This window comes from Eucyclogobius newberryi, unplaced genomic scaffold, assembly GCF_026437365.1.
Source record: "Eucyclogobius newberryi isolate DKJ021-1_F unplaced genomic scaffold, fEucNew1.0.hap1 SCAF_22, whole genome shotgun sequence".
NCBI lineage: Eukaryota > Metazoa > Chordata > Actinopteri > Gobiiformes > Gobiidae > Eucyclogobius > Eucyclogobius newberryi.
Window position 1 is genome coordinate 23,287,697 of NW_027315857.1, and position 12,712 is coordinate 23,300,408.

Genomic DNA, 12,712 nt, shown 5'->3' on the forward strand with positions numbered 1-12,712 from the left:
TGATTTTATTAGTTTAGAAAATCAGTTGGATTGATAATTTTTAATTTAGTTAATTTTATTGTATTTCTGTAATTTCTTTGTGATTTGAATGCATTTTTCCTGCTGTGAAGCACTTTGAATTGCCTTGTGTATGAAATGTGCTCTACAAATAAACTTGCCTTGCCTAAATCCTCAAGTGGCTAAAGCGTCATGTCGACAACGTAAAAGAAACTTGTGCATTTGTGTGTTTTCCTTCAGATATAATATTACATATAATATAATATAATATATATATATATATATATATATATATATATATATATATATATATATATATATATATATATATATATATAATACAGTATTTAGCTCCTCAAACATGCATTCTTCCTGTGGGGTTGAGTCTCCACAGATCTGACCTGTAACTTGGCCCGGTGGCGTCATGGGCCTCCCGCCCTAAAAGTTACAGTGTTTCTTTAACTAAATCCAGCTAATGATCAATGCCAAACGTTTTAGCCAGAAACTAGACTAAATTCAAAGCACGTTTTTTAAATTATTATTATTATTATTTTATTGTTTATCTCCATGTAAATGTTGCTTCCTCGGCTATAATGTCCCAGTGTATGACATAAAACCCATCTCAATCCGTCTAGAATGTGACAAAATATGGTTTTAACTTTCTATTTCCACTCCGAGCGCTGCTTTTTAACTTGATATTAGCACCATTTTAGAGCATGTTTTTATAATTAAAACAATATGATACAAAAATAAAAGGCTTGATCAATCTTTTTACCATAAAAACCTGTTACGGAGTATGTTTTAACTTTCTTATTCTAATGCCACCTAAAGGAAGTTATGCGACGTTGCTTTACAGGAAGTTATGCGACGCTGCTTTACAGGAAGCTGTGCGACGCTGCTTTACAGGAAGTTGTGCGACGTTGCTTTACAGGAAGTTGTGCGACGCTGCTTTACAGGAAGTTGTGCGACGTTGCTTTACAGGAAGTCATGCGACGCTGCTTTACAGGAAGCTGTGCGATGTTGCTTTACAGGAAGCTGTGCGACGTTGCTTTACAGGAAGCTGTGCGACGTTGCTTTACAGGAAGTTGTGCGACGTTGCTTTACAGGAAGTTGTGCAACGTTGCTTTACAGGAAGTTATGCGACGTTGCTTTACAGGAAGCTGTGCGACGCTGCTTTACAGGAAGTTATGCGACGTTGCTTTACAGGAAGTTATGCGACGCTGCTTTACAGGAAGTTGTGCGACGTTGCTTTACAGGAAGTTATGCGACGCTGCTTTACAGGAAGCTGTGCGACATTGCTTTACAGGAAGTTGTGCGACGTTGCTTTACAGGAAGCTGTGCGACATTGCTTTACAGGAAGTTGTGCGACGTTGCTTTACAGGAAGTTGTGCGACGTTGCTTTACAGGAAGTTGTGCGACGTTGCTTTACAGGAAGTTGTGCGACGTTGCTTTACAGGAAGCTGTGCGATGTTGCTTTACGGGGGCCCATTTCTTTCAGTGTAATTAAGTGAAAAATCTGTAAAACCATCTATTGAGTGTTTTATTCTCAGAGAAGCGGGAAGTGCGCTGTTAGCATGCTAGCTGTCGTTGGCGTTTCTGCGTTCCCACGTCAAGTCAGAAAAACGATGAGCGATACATTACAGCGTGCGAACTGTAAAGACTCAAATCAAACAATAAAACCCAAGAAGGTGCTTAAATCAACCAAAATATTGATCCAACTATGTTAATTTATACATTATGATTATTATTGGATTTTTAAGATTTTTAAATCAACATTTGAATGTGAATCTCTACTTTTGTTGTCGTTAGCCCCGTGCAGACGTTAGCAACATTAGCACAACCCTGCAGTTGCAACTGCAGAGGCTCAGCGGGCGCACAGGAGCAGGTCCACAGACAGCAGGTGGCAGTAGAGAGCAACTAAAGAGACAATAACACCTGTGTCTTCCTCATTTTAACAAAAGGAAGACATGTCGGATCGTCTAACTCGGATAAACTTCAGAAATGTGGCCCCGGGTTTCCGAGCAGGGCCGCCGCAAAAAGTTTAAAATGAACTAGTTCTGTTTTTCACGTTTCTACGACTGTAAAAATCCGATACAGCGCCTCAACATCCTCGACACTGACACTGGTGTGGGTTTATCTCTCGTCTGGACACAGCCGCAAATGCTCCGGAAGGCCCAGTACGCACGCTCGTAAGTCATTGTTCGGCCCCGGCATTTTCCCCATGTTCTCCCATCGCTGCGTGGCCGGGTCGTAGCGGTGAACCATTCTGACGTCGTTGTAGTTCTCCTGGCTGTACCCGCCCAGAACGTAGAACTTTCCCTCCAGGACGGTGCTGCCTGCCCCGACGTGCGGCACCGGCAACGACGGAAAGCAAGTCCAGGAATCGGCTTCGGGGTTGTACACCTCGCACGCCAGCATGTCGCAGATCTCGCCGCCGTCGGTTTGAGAGAATCCGCCGGCGACGTAGAGGAAGTCGCCCAGAACCTCCATGCAGTGGAGGGCGCGAGGGCGGGTCATGTTCTCCAGGTACGCGCAGCCTCTTTCGGGGTGGTAAGCCATCATGGTGGACAGGCAGCGGTAGTCGTCGTTGAGTCCGCCCGAAATGAATATCTGTCCGGCGAAGACTCTGGCGACGTGGGCCCCCAGAGGCAGGTCCAGAGGACGGGTGAAGCTGCAAGAAGAAGATCATTCATACCAAATGTAGTCTGTTTTAGCTAGTTTTTGTCAGGATCAAAGACTGTTAATTTGAGCGTAATCAATATTGGTTAAGCTTTATTTTATACCAGGGGAGTCCAAACTTTTTTCACCAAGGGCCGCAACAGGGCAGAGGGCCACAAACAACTTGACAATGTCGAATTTGTTGAATGACAAAGTAAATCATTCGAAATGTTGCATTTGACGTCATTGCGATGAGCCTCCGCACCTTTGATTAGACCTGGAACATTAATATTAGGTTTGTATAACATCAATATGCCTGGATTTTCCCAATTTCACAGTAAAAAGTACTACTATTTGTTGTTTGGGCCGACAAAAATTGTTGGGACAAGCTAATGTCATTATCAAACAAAATTATAATTATAGAGCGTTTTATTCTCCCCAAAGCAAGAAGTTCGCTGTTAGCATGCTAATGTGTGTTAGCTTTAGCGTGACTCCTCTGAAAGTTGTGGAAAGCGCTTGTAAACTCATCGTGGTGAATAATTTGGATGTTCGGAATGAGCAGTGAATTTGAAGCGCTGCAAACTGTTTAAAATCATCTGTTTTTCTTCAGGTTTAACAAAGTTTAATCCTGGTGCAGCGCCTTTAAATACATCATGTCGCCTTTTTATTATTTCATGTTAAACTCGAGATAATCAGTTTTAATTATATACAGTACATTTATTAACTCAATATTTAATGGAAAAAAAGTTTCCTTGCTGTACCTCCATGAGTTTGCCGTGGGGCAGTATTGTTCCACGGTCTCCAGGTAGTCATGGTGACTCTGTCCTCCGAGGGCGTACAGCTTCGACTCGAGCACGACCAGCGAGAACGAGCTTCTGGCCTGGAGCATCGGCGACAGTTCCTCCCAAGCGTTTTCCAGAGGGTCGTATCTGAAACGTAACGTGAAGAAACCGCTCATCCCACATGTCCGCGCTTTTCAGAGGGATCAGGGGCGTCGCCGTAGAAATGGAGGATTCAGAACTGTGTATTTTCTCATTTGAATGATCAATATTCCTCAAAATGGCGCCTATAACTTTTCTATAACTTTTAAGCAGCTTAAGAGCTTAAGTCTCTCCGCTCAGGGGCCGGCCTCCTGCTGGTGCCAGAGTCAGGACTAAACATGGACCGGCCTCCTGCTGGTGCCCAGAGTCAGGACTAAACATGGGCCGGCCTCCTGCTGGTGCCCAGAGTCAGGACTAAACATGGGCCGGCCTCCTGCTGGTGCCAGAGTCAAGACTAAACATGGAGCGGCCTCCTGCTGGTGCCCAGAGTCAGGACTAAACATGGACCGGCCTCCTGCTGGTGCCAGAGTCAAGACTAAACATGGACCGGCCTCCTGCTGGTGCCCAGAGTCAGGACTAAACATGGGCCGGCCTCCTGCTGGTGCCCAGAGTCAGGACTAAACATGGGCCGGCCTCCTGCTGGTGCCAGAGTCAGGACTAAACATGGACCGGCCTCCTGCTGGTGCCAGAGTCAAGACTAAACATGGAGCGGCCTCCTGCTGGTGCCCAGAGTCAGGACAAAACATGGGCCGGCCTCCTGCTGGTGCCAGAGTCAGGACTAAACATGGACCGGCCTCCTGCTGGTGCCAGAGTCAGGACTAAACATGGAGCGGCCTCCTGCTGGTGCCAGAGTCAGGACTAAACATGGACCGGCCTCCTGCTGGTGCCAGAGTCAGGACTAAACATGGACCGGCCTCCTGCTGGTGCCCAGAGTCAGGACTAAACATGGACCGGCCTCCTGCTGGTGCCTAGAGGCAAAATCTTGATACGTCTTCCTTAGGGCGTGAGACTGGCCCCTGAGTGTTTAAGTCTGGGCTTAAAACAGTTCTGTTTGGCCTGTGCTTATGACTGACGGTATTTATTTATTTTTCTATTGTGGTTTTAACGCACTTACATTGTGATTTTAATGTGTTTTATAGTCTGTAATTACCGCACTAATTTTAAGTTGTTGGCCAAGATACTTCACCCACCTCAGTGATGAATATGCTTAAGATATATGTTTTTAAGGCTTACTGAAAAACCCTGCATCTGTAATATTATGTTGATGAGGATTAGACTGACCAAAGATGTAATTTGGCAGCCGCACCTCCGTTATTCTTACCTGAAAAATGAGGTCAGAGTGTCTCCCGTGCCGTAATACTTCTTCCCACCGACGATGTAGAGTTTCCCCTGGATCACTGCGACCTCGTGGCTGAACCTCGCCACCTGCGGCATCTCACCGAGATGCCTCCACTCCATCGCCTTTTTGATTCCCGTGTGGTTCCTCAACGAGTTCCCGAACCACAAATCGTTGCTGACGCTCCGAGTCCCCAGATCTTCCAAAATCTGTTCACCTCCGCTCAGGACCAGACTCTCTTTTGGTAGATAAATGCGGCATTTGTTTTGCATTTCGATTTCATTGGAGCAGAAGTCTTCAAAAATGGCGGCGTAGAGTTCTTTTAGGCTATGGTTCGACCACATGTTCAAAGTTTGGACTTCCTTGAACTCCTTGAACGTCATCAGTGGAAAGTGGATCGTTTTCATGAGTTCTTTGGCGAGCTTTAATCTTCGCTTCGGTTTCGCCTGGATCCAGTCGACCACCGCTCTGAACACAACCAACTCGGACGGAACGCACAGAGCGAAGCTGTTGAGATACTTCAGGAGATTCCTCGCGGGGAGGTCCTTAAACTTCGGCGTGCGCGAGACTTTCTGAAACTGCCGCAGCACGTAATCCTCGGCGTGGTCGAGCAGCTTGTCGATGCCGAAGGCTTCGGCGAACGAGGCGACGTCGAGACAAGAATGCGGGTTGATTTCCCGGTGAAGGAAGCTGAGGCAGAGGTCGAGCGCCGGCTGGTACTGGATCTGCAGCGCGGTGCTGGTGATTTCGAAAATGGAGTTCCAGCTGAGAGCGATGGCGCCCGTGTAGGAGAAGTCGAGGAGCGCTTCGAGGTCTGAGGCTGAGAGGAACTTGAGGTAGACGCTGGACTGTGACGACTCCTTCATGCCCAACGTGAACATGGCGCGGAAATAGTCACTGCAGGCCGCCAAGATGACTTTGTGCACTGTAAGAAAATACATTAGAAGAGTTCATTGAAGTTCACTGAAATGTTCTTTTAATCCTAGATGGGAGGGATTTGGTTGTGATGTCACTTCCAGGTTGGACATGGGAAGCAAACGTGACGGCGCTGTACCATATTTTTACCGTTTTAAAAATCATAAAAAACAGAAATAGTTCATTTTCAACAGTTTGCAGCGGCACAAAAGTATTCTTCACTTTCTCACGTATTCTGAGCCTCCTGATTAGTCACTGCAACAACCTTGTAAGTGCTTTTCACGACTTTCAGCACCACAAGTGGGTTTGGCCGTCACAGTAAAACGACTTACTACGAGCAAGAAAACTGCACACTGGGTTTACGATGAACAAAAGGCTCTACGATTAGATGCGGACAGCACACATCCGTCTCTTTTTGTGCGCTCAACAACAAGGAAAAGTGCACGATCCGAGGAGGAACCACAAGGTCAGTTAAAACCCGTGTTATAACAGACTTTGAGCAAATGTTTAACTGTAAATGAATGTATTTTACACGTATAAGTTCGATCAGACACGAAAAGTGGAGTTCCAAATCCTTTTCCCTTCTTCTAAAAAAAATAATAGCGGCTGAATGAACAACTAAAAGGAATTTTGTTGAAACTGTCAAAAAAAATTTTGTTCTTTTGTGCGTTTTGTGTATTTTTGGATGGAATTGTGCGCACTGATGGCACAGATACATTCTCTACTCTCTACATTCTCCAACTTTTCTTCACAAACTGCCACTCGACCGGAAAGAACGACAGTATACGATAGATATGCGACCGCACAACAAAAGGATCACTGTAAGTATTGTAATAAACATGTCAGATATAGTTTTACGGTGCGCGGGGGGTTATAAAAAGCGACGCGTGTTCTAGACTTCACTTGGAGTTGTGGACGGAAAACATCTAAAAAGAACCACGAAAAACACAAATATGCTGCAATTTGAAAACCACGTGTGCCACTTGTTGTTGTTTACCACCATTTTATAGAATCGCGCCATCACATCGCATTAGACTATCTTTAATTACTATAAGTGTTGCGTTTCCTCAGGGCATCTCTGACTGTGACTCGTGACATCACTTTGATTCCTATTTTAGGTCTTGGCAATGACTGAGCCAAATTGTATTTATATATTCCAGTCCCGGAGTCTCGTAGCACTTAATCGCTCCAGCAGATAATGCGGCGTATTAAACTAGTTGCTTCAAAGCGCAGTGTTTAAGGGTAGTGAATGCATATTTTCCGGACTATAAGTCGCACTGGAATATAAGTCGCACCAGCCAGAAAATACAAAATAGAGAAGAAAAAAAGATATATAAGTCGCACTGGATGAATTGCGGTTGCAAGTGTGAAAATAACAAATAACATCACATATAAGTAGCTCCAGAGTACAAGTATAAGTATATAAGTATAAATTTTAAATCGCACCCCGGCCAAAACTATGAAAAAAGGAGCGACTTATAGTCCGGAAAATACGGTAACTACCGGTACGCGTTCACTTTTAACCCTCTTTTTTATGCGTGTGTGTTTGTTTGTTTTTGTTATTTTGTGTTTAAAGTGTTTTTGAGGAAAGCACAAGTTAACAAAGCACAAAAACGACTTAATTCATGATGAACAAATAGTTTATTAAGCTTGATTTAGACTTAGTAACTATTTAATTAAGGTTAGGCTAAGGATTTATTCTTAGAGTATTAGTTCTTTATAAAGTATTTGTTCACTGTGAATTAAAGTGCCTATCACAGTTTTTTACAATTTTCAAATTTTGACCTAATTTGGTGTGTTTATACCTGTTGTACATATTTATAGTTTTACACCGATCGAGCAGGTGTTTGTGGAGAAAACGTTGACAAATCTGTTGAAAATGACAGGAAGTGACATCACACCAGGGACACTCATTCCGTTCAAAATATATGTAGAATTTTCAAAAATATATATATTTTTTGAATCAACAGAATAAAGTCGCTCTCAAATTTAAACAAAAATTGTACCATTAGATCCTGGTGTGATGTCATCAATTACAAACAGGAAGTGCGATTATAAACCTAGAAAATGTGCTATTCTGTGATTAATTTTTTTAGCAAAATTCTATATATATTTATCTTAATTGCATTTTAGTTCAATGAGTTGTCTGACCTGTAGGGGCGCTTTAAGTCTTTGGTCAGGCTTTATGGCGCTGAAATAAATGTAGTTATTTTAACGCGTTTTACATAATAAGAATTAGAAAATTTTAAATAATTTTGTTCAATGTTATTTAAGTACACAAAAATAGTGAATGACCTGAACCCCCTGAGCGGATGCATTCTTTAGCTTTTAACCACCGCTGATACTGTGTTTTGTTTCTCCCATGTATCACCATGGAGACAAGTAGGCGGGGTAGACTCCACCAGAAAGGTTATGCAGTTGTCTAAAAGTAAAAATAATACCTAAAACTTGGATAGCACTTTTCAACACTCTAATTAAAGAAGACGAACATGGACGAACAATAAAGATACCTTGAAATGATGCACTTATGACATCTAACGTGACATCGCAGCCCATCTTCTTCGTCCAAAGCTCTTCGATGTTCTGCAGATTCGTCCTCAGTTCGGCAGAAGCAGGGACATGTTTCTCTTTGGTTTTTCCCGGATGTTTGGACAATTCCCTGTCACAGATTTCCGTTATTCTCGACGCCGACAAATACCGCGCCGCCGCTTTGATCTCGTCCACGTTCAAAGCGTTAAGGCACCGGATTGCGCCGGTGTAGGCGAATTCGACCACCGCTTCCAGGGCTCTGTGCTCCACTTCAGGACCCACTTCCATCAATAGAGCTTTTCTGTTCCAAAACCAAGTGGGCTGTTTGTTGAGTATCGACCTCGCAATGTGGCTCACGGCCGAAAACACAACGGCATGAACGTGGATACTTTTCCCATCTGATGTTTTCAATTCGAGGTCAGTCAATATTTGTGAATCTTTGAAGTCGCTTAACGTTTGGAAAATGTCGCCCGTGTGATCGTTTCGCCGGTAATGTTTTATTTCATTCAAGTCGTAGCAATCGGTGACTTCGTCGCCTACAATGTCCTCGTCTTCGTCGGTTGTGGTTGTCTCCTCTTCCGTTAAAGGTCCGTCTGGCAGGCCTTGGGCAGTTCCTTGCGTCGATGTCTTGACCCCGTCATCTTCTGTCGACACTTCAAATCCGTTAACTTCAGCATCTTTCTCGCTATTTTGATTGCAGGATTCTTTGTAATCGAATTCCCCACTTTCTGAACCATTCTCTGTGTCAAATCCATTGACATCTAAATGTCTGTCTTCTGCCGTATCCTGACAGGAGCCTTCCTCGTAAAAATCTGACGAATATCCAAAACAAGTTGAGGCTGAATTTTGATCCGAGTGGTCAAATTCCCACGGATCATTTGGTTCAGTTGCAAGTTCGTCAACTTCTTGCCTTTTGGCCCCTGACAAAGTTTCAAATCCATCCACTTCTACATCTGAGGCTTCATCTGTATCTAGATTGTAGGGTCCTTCGTAATATAGTTCCCAATTTTCCGAAATACCGGAGGCTGAATTGTCATCCCAGTGGTCAAAGTCTGAATCGTCTTTTGGTTCTTCAACCTCTCCTTGCGTTGATGTCTTGGCCTCACCATCTTCTGTAAAATGCTCAAATCTACCGACTTCTACATCTTTGTTTTCCTCTGTATCTAGATCGTAGGGTCCTTCGTTATGTAGATCGTCATTTTCTGAGATACCAGAGGCCAAACTTTGACCTGAGGAGTGAACTTCCAGATGTTGCTGAAATAGTTTACCCCCGTTTTCTTCACTTTGTCCATTTTCTCTCAAGCGTCCTTTGCCGGAGCTATTGTTTTCCTCTGTGTGAATGTCAAAAAGAAAGTTATCCATGCTTTGATTTGCAACCTCATCTGCTCCCCCCATTGCTAAAGCTAGACCTGACTCGTCCAGTTCATTTGTCACTGCATCGATATCGTCACTTTGTTCCTCCGCTTGTGGTCGCTTGAATTCGCCATCCTTTGAAAAGCTTAACGAGTCAGAATCATGACCAAACTCAGTCGATTCGGACAGGTTTTCTCCATCGAAATCGTGTCCGTGACTTGCGCTCGCTTTTTGGTTTTCTTGGCAAACGCTCTCCGTGTTGTCCAGCTCTTGCGCTGGTGTTTCTGAGTCAGCCTCTTGCCAATTATATACCAACTTCGCCTCCAAATATTCCTCCAAATGTTGGCTTTCCCTCTGTTTTTCCAGCATTGTTCCATTTTGTTCCAAAGTATCGTCTTCATTAGAAACACTGTCAACCTCCTTTTTTGCCTGTACGTTTTTCTCTAAATTTGGACTTTCTCTTTGTTTCTTCATGATTTTTCTAGATCGTTCCAACCTATTCTCTTGAATCTCTACATCAGAATCTCTCTCAACCTCCTCTCCCTCGTCATTTTCCCCTTTATACCACATTTTGTCCGTTGTCGCATGTCCACATTCTACAAAACCTTGTCTCTCGTGACGTTTTCGCACGTTTTTTCTAGATAGTTCCAACCTATTCTCTTGAATCTCTACATCAGAATCTATCTCAACCTCCTCTCCCTCGTCATTTTCCCATTTATGCCCCGTTTTGTCCGTTGTCGCGTGTCCACACTCTACAAAACCTTGTCTCCGACCACGTTTTCGCACGATTTTTCCATTTCGCGCAGACCTTTCGTCCTGAGTCTCTTCTTCTTCTTCTGACACATCGTCGGACTCGTCGTCTTCCGTGTCCTGCCGCGGTCCTTCCTCGTTTCCGTCCCGCTTGTCCCATCCCATCACCCTTTGCAACCAGCTGCGTCTTCGTCCCCGGGCCTCCTCTCTCTGCTTCTTGTACTCGCTCGGGCTCAGATGCAGCCACGGCTCGACCACTGCCATGCCTGTCCGTGCAGAACCGTCCCTCACGATCCTCTCCAGACCTGCAGGCGCTGAATCCTTTATGCTGCACTGGGCAATTTCAGGTTCCGGTGCAAAGACGAAGAGGTGGCTTTTTGATGTTGTTTTGTTTGCGTGGCCTGCAGCCCTGCTTATTTATCTCATCCTGGGACAGCTGCAGAGTTTAAACCCCTCTCACTCTTGCGTTCTCTCTCCCTCCCGCTCTCTCAATCGCTCTCCAACTCCTCTCTCTCTCTCTCTCTCTCTCTCTCTGCCTGTATTGAAAATCCGATTCTATTCGATACTAAATTTAGTATCGACCTACATACTCATTTGAGCGAGTATCGATGCGACAAAATCGACATAAATCTGAGCTTACCTGAACCGTTTTAGAGGCTCTTGAGCTGTAGCAGAACCACCACAAAACAAGGATCAGAAATGTTTTTTACGGCGATGAAGAAAATTCCGCAAAAAACTTGGAACAGGCTTTGGCGACCTCAGAATACTGAAGACTGTTAGTAAAACACGCACTCGGGTGAAAAAGGCCTGCAGAGCAAATAGGGTGTTGAATGTTTTTTATTTATTTATAGTCTTTATAAGTAATAAGCCTAATATTATTGTGTGTATCAAGTATTTTCCAGAGTGTTTCCATCTTCCCCCCGTCTCTATCTCCCCTCTTCCTCGCGTTCTCTCTCCCCTTTCCTCTCTCTCTCTGTCTCCCTCATTCCCCCCTCCCTCCCTCCTTCTCTCTCTCTCTCTCTCTTCTTTTCCTTCCCTCTCTCCTTCTCTCTCTCCTTCCCTCCCCCCTCTCTCTCTCATTCCCTCCCCCTCTCTCTCTCTTTTTCTTTCACTCCCCCTTTCCCTCTCTTTCACTCCCCTCTTCTCTCTCATTCCCTCCCCCTCTCTCTCCTTCCCTCCCCCCTCTCTCTCTTTCACTCCCCTCTCTCTCTCACTCTCCTTCACTCCCCTCTCTCTCCTTCACTCCTCTCTCTCTCTCTCCCTCCCCCTCTCTCTCTCTCTCTCTCTCGCTCTCCCTCCCCCTCTCTCTCCCTCCCCCTCTCTCTCTCTCTCTCTCGCTCTCCCTCCCCCTCTCTCTCCCTCCCCCTCTCTCTCTCTCTCTCTCTCGCTCTCCCTCCCCCTCTCTCTCCCTCCCCCTCTCTCTCTCTCTCTCTCGCTCTCCCTCCCCCTCTCTCTCCCTCCCCCTCTCTCTCCCTCTCTCTCTCCCTCTCTCTCTCTCATCCCCCCTCACTCATGTGAGTGGGTCACTTAACTCAGATGACCTTCCAAACTTGGACACTTTATCACTGTGTAATCAAAATCCAACACCTGAAATGCACTGGCATCCACCGCTTTAGAAATGTCATATTTCATGTTTCGTGGCTTATATTTCCTGGTTGTGCTCTAACTTTTTGTGCATCTTTATGTTTTTCTCTGTTTCTTTGTGTGTTATTTTTGATGGCACCAAATTTTAGGACTTTGTGGTTTTTTTTTTCCTTCGGGCTCGAAGATTTGCACATTTTGAAACTTGAAGATCAATTTCAGTGAAATATCAGATAAAAAGAGAAAATGATCATGTCTGACTTGATCTTCTGATAAACCGCTCTATTTGAGAGATGTTAACTTTATATATTGAGCCGACAAACTTACTAAAACAAAGCTAGCACATGTTAGCAACAGTTGTTTCCAGTCACTTTTGTCAAGACTGAAAATATGATGTTTATGGGTTTTAAACGCAGCTGCAGTGTTTTGGTTTCTCTAGCTTTAGCCACGTCTCACAGTGACACAAACTGGGCCCTAAACTGGGCCCTAAACTTAAGCGAATGAGCCGTTCCTAAACAAAAACCTAAGCCTTGATTGTGAAAAAATATATTGTAAAAAAATATATTTTGTAAAAAGAACTGCAAAGTGGCAGTTGTTTAGCAGAATTGGGTTGGGGGGAATAATAAGGCGATAGGGGTCAAAACCAGAGCAGGTAGTGCACAAAGCGAAGGCGCTAGCCAGTGGTGGCTGGTATAGGGGCTATTTGACATTACTGTGTTTTTTTGTTATGTCCAAAGTGAATATTTTACGTTCCCATTTTAAATACACCTTT

General features: G+C 44.4%; 1 protein-coding gene across 1 annotated transcript; it reads right to left on the bottom strand.

The window, feature by feature from the left end:
• Positions 1-335: 335 nt before the first annotated feature.
• Positions 336-10,818, bottom strand: LOC140371450 (uncharacterized). Its single transcript, XM_072458600.1, has 4 exons — positions 8,238-10,818; positions 4,798-5,737; positions 3,417-3,584; positions 336-2,668 (listed from the first exon to the last, which is right to left on the bottom strand). The coding sequence occupies exons 1-4, from the start codon at positions 10,621-10,623 to the stop codon at positions 2,131-2,133; spliced, it is 4,032 nt and encodes a 1,343-aa protein (XP_072314701.1). The 5' UTR covers positions 10,624-10,818; the 3' UTR covers positions 336-2,130.
• Between the last annotated feature and the right edge of the window lie 1,894 nt (positions 10,819-12,712).

Coding starts and splice junctions, on each gene's coding strand:
- LOC140371450 (XM_072458600.1), bottom strand. CDS start 10,623: ATGGCAGTGGTCGAGCCGTGGCTGCATCTGAGCCCGAGCGAGTACAAG. Junction 5,738..8,237: donor CATAAGTGCATCATTTCAAG/GTATCTTTATTG, acceptor ATTTTCTTACAG/TGCACAAAGTCATCTTGGCG. Junction 3,585..4,797: donor ACTCTGACCTCATTTTTCAG/GTAAGAATAACG, acceptor GTTACGTTTCAG/ATACGACCCTCTGGAAAACG.